Consider the following 2,677-nt stretch of genomic DNA (forward strand, 5'->3'; position numbering starts at 1 on the left):
TAATTCCTAAACTAGGTCATATGTAAATTTAATGTGAAGGTCCAAGATCGGCCCAACCTTTTTTAATTATACTCCAGCAACTGTCATCCCCATTGGAATCAAGAGCTCATGAGTGGCTTTAGTCGGACAAAAGCAGTGTAAGATAACCTATGGTACTTTTGATTTGCATTATCAGCTTCTAAATTCAAATTACAGCAGCATTAAGGAGATGCAGTTAAGTAAAGGCAGCCATTATCGGTTCAACAAACTTGAGTTTCCACCAGGGGCTTTTAAGCACATTCTTCCATATTGTATAAGTATAGCTTATATCGTTTGTTAGTTAATGTTCGCAACTATCCCATTCTTTATATTATAAAGTATCAGATGCTAGTTTATTTATATAAGTGCTAAGGCCAAGAGTGGCCATCTTATCCACTAATTCCTCTAAGCTGTTTCATTGGTGTACCAAGTCCAAGAGCGACCACCTATGACCTAAGACGAACATATGCTAGAGAAAATAAGGTATCATTTTTTTATCCTAAACTATGCTGTAGACTGAAAGTTCATTTATTTTTCCTGATATTTACAAGATTATTTTACTTTAATTGTGGATTGTAATTCATAAATTTTGATTTGTCTACAAGCAGGAGACAGGCTAATAAATTGTAATTTTGTTTGATAATTAGCTATATGTTTAGTCAGATTCCACGTAGACTATCGTGTAATATGCTATTATTTGTGAATTCTGTCTCATTAACTCACCTGAGCTCAATTGTACTTAAAATTTCAATATATATTGTACATTTTGAAAACCTCAATAAAAGAATATGAAACAAATAAAATAAATCATGTAACAAAAGAAATAATCTCAACACAAATAAAACAAATTGAGAATACCTAACTTGTTGATATAATATTGTTTATTGGCATACAGAAACATATAGAAGCAACCAAATACAATAAATATGGGTTTATCAAGTAAAATGAAAATTGAAACCCTCTAAAAATATCTTTCAAAAAAGTTCAAAAATGTTTATTTTTAGTGAGGCTACATTTTATCTGCTTATTTTAAGGTTTAGAAAAATGTATAATTTTAATATCTATTCAAGGAAATGTTTACTTACAACAAAAGTATTTTTTAATGGAAGCACGTACCTCTTTGTTTTTAAGACAGTAAATAAAAGGGTTTATCATTGGTGTGAACACAGCATAAAATAGTGAAATTAATTTGTTTCCATCCACAGACTTAGCCTTTTTGGGTCGAGCATACATGAAGAGTGTTGTTGAAAAGAATATTATCACCACGGTAAGGTGGGAAGCACAGGTAGAGAAGGCCTTCTTTTTCCCTTTGATGGATGATATTTTTAAAATGGCATGAATGATATAAAGATATGACACAACAGTCACAAGAAGAGGCACAAGGAGAATCACCAGAGCTAAAATGAAATCTACCATTTCGGCTTCAGACATATCTATACATGCAAGGTTCAGAACTGGAGAAATGTCACAGAAAAAATGATTAATAATGTTGGGACCACAAAATGATAACCTAGATATAAAATAAATCTTTATCAGGCTGATGGAGAACCCAGCTATCCAAGAAAGTGCTGATAACTGTAGGCAGAAGTTATAGTGCATGATAGTTGCATAACGCAATGGATGACAAACGGCAACATATCGGTCAAATGCCATAACAGCTAGCAGAACACACTCTGTGCACATAAGTGAGATAAAAAGATAGAGCTGAGTAATACATCCATTGAAAGAAATGGTCTTACTCTCCCTAAGAACATTAACTAACAAATTGGGAACAGTGACTGAGATATAAAAGATTTCTAAGCATGCCAGGTTACTAAGGAAATAATACATAGGCTTCTTGAGTTTGGAATTCAGTTGTATTATAACAATAATTATTACATTCTCTGATACAGTGAGGATGTAAGCAACTAAAAAAAATGCAAAAAGGAGTATCTGCATCTCCAGGAGAGTGGGGAATCCGCGAAGAAAGAATTCAGTAACTGTTGTTCTAGTATAATTCTCCATAATGTATAGATGCTATTAAAAATAATGTCACTGTATATATGAATGAATAAACATAATGCTCTGGTAGTAAATTGAATTTAATATGTTATTAGAATATTAGTATTCATCATTTAGTTTGTACAATAAAAAGAAATAGTCTTGGAATGTTTAGTCTTTAGTTTGCATTAAAGCCTTCACTGGCTGAAATCTTGAAGACCATCTGTAAACCTAACAGATCTGACTAAAGCTAGAAAAGTAAAAAAAAAAAAAATTAAGCACATACATTTTCAAAATAATAATTTATTTTTCAATTTCCATAGGATGACAATGGCCAGAGAAAGATAATATGTGCTTTATGTCTGTGTGGAGATTTTTTAAATCTGATTCTTCCTATCTATATAAGATCAAGGACTAAAAACATAATTCTTGTTGAAGCCAATTATGAATAATTACAAAAGATACTGGGGCCGATTTACTATACCCCGAATTAGGCCAACTTGCCCTGTTTCCGCACAAGCCTTCAGTCTGCTATTTAACTGGTCTGCCTGCTCTGAGTGGTGGACAGCAATCAACCCGATCGAAAACGATCCAGTTGATTGACACCCCCTGCTAGTGGCTGATTGGCCATGAATCTGCAGGGGGCGGCATTACACAAGCAGTTCACACTGAGCAAATC

At 33.2% G+C, this 2,677-nt stretch overlaps 1 protein-coding gene across 1 annotated transcript; it reads right to left on the reverse strand.

The window, feature by feature from the left end:
- Positions 1-1,095: 1,095 nt before the first annotated feature.
- Positions 1,096-2,022, reverse strand: LOC128647053 (olfactory receptor 6B1-like). Its single transcript, XM_053699867.1, has one exon. The coding sequence runs from the start codon at positions 2,020-2,022 to the stop codon at positions 1,096-1,098; it is 927 nt and encodes a 308-aa protein (XP_053555842.1).
- Between the last annotated feature and the right edge of the window lie 655 nt (positions 2,023-2,677).

This window comes from Bombina bombina, chromosome 2 (genome assembly GCF_027579735.1).
Source record: "Bombina bombina isolate aBomBom1 chromosome 2, aBomBom1.pri, whole genome shotgun sequence".
Lineage (NCBI taxonomy): Eukaryota > Metazoa > Chordata > Amphibia > Anura > Bombinatoridae > Bombina > Bombina bombina.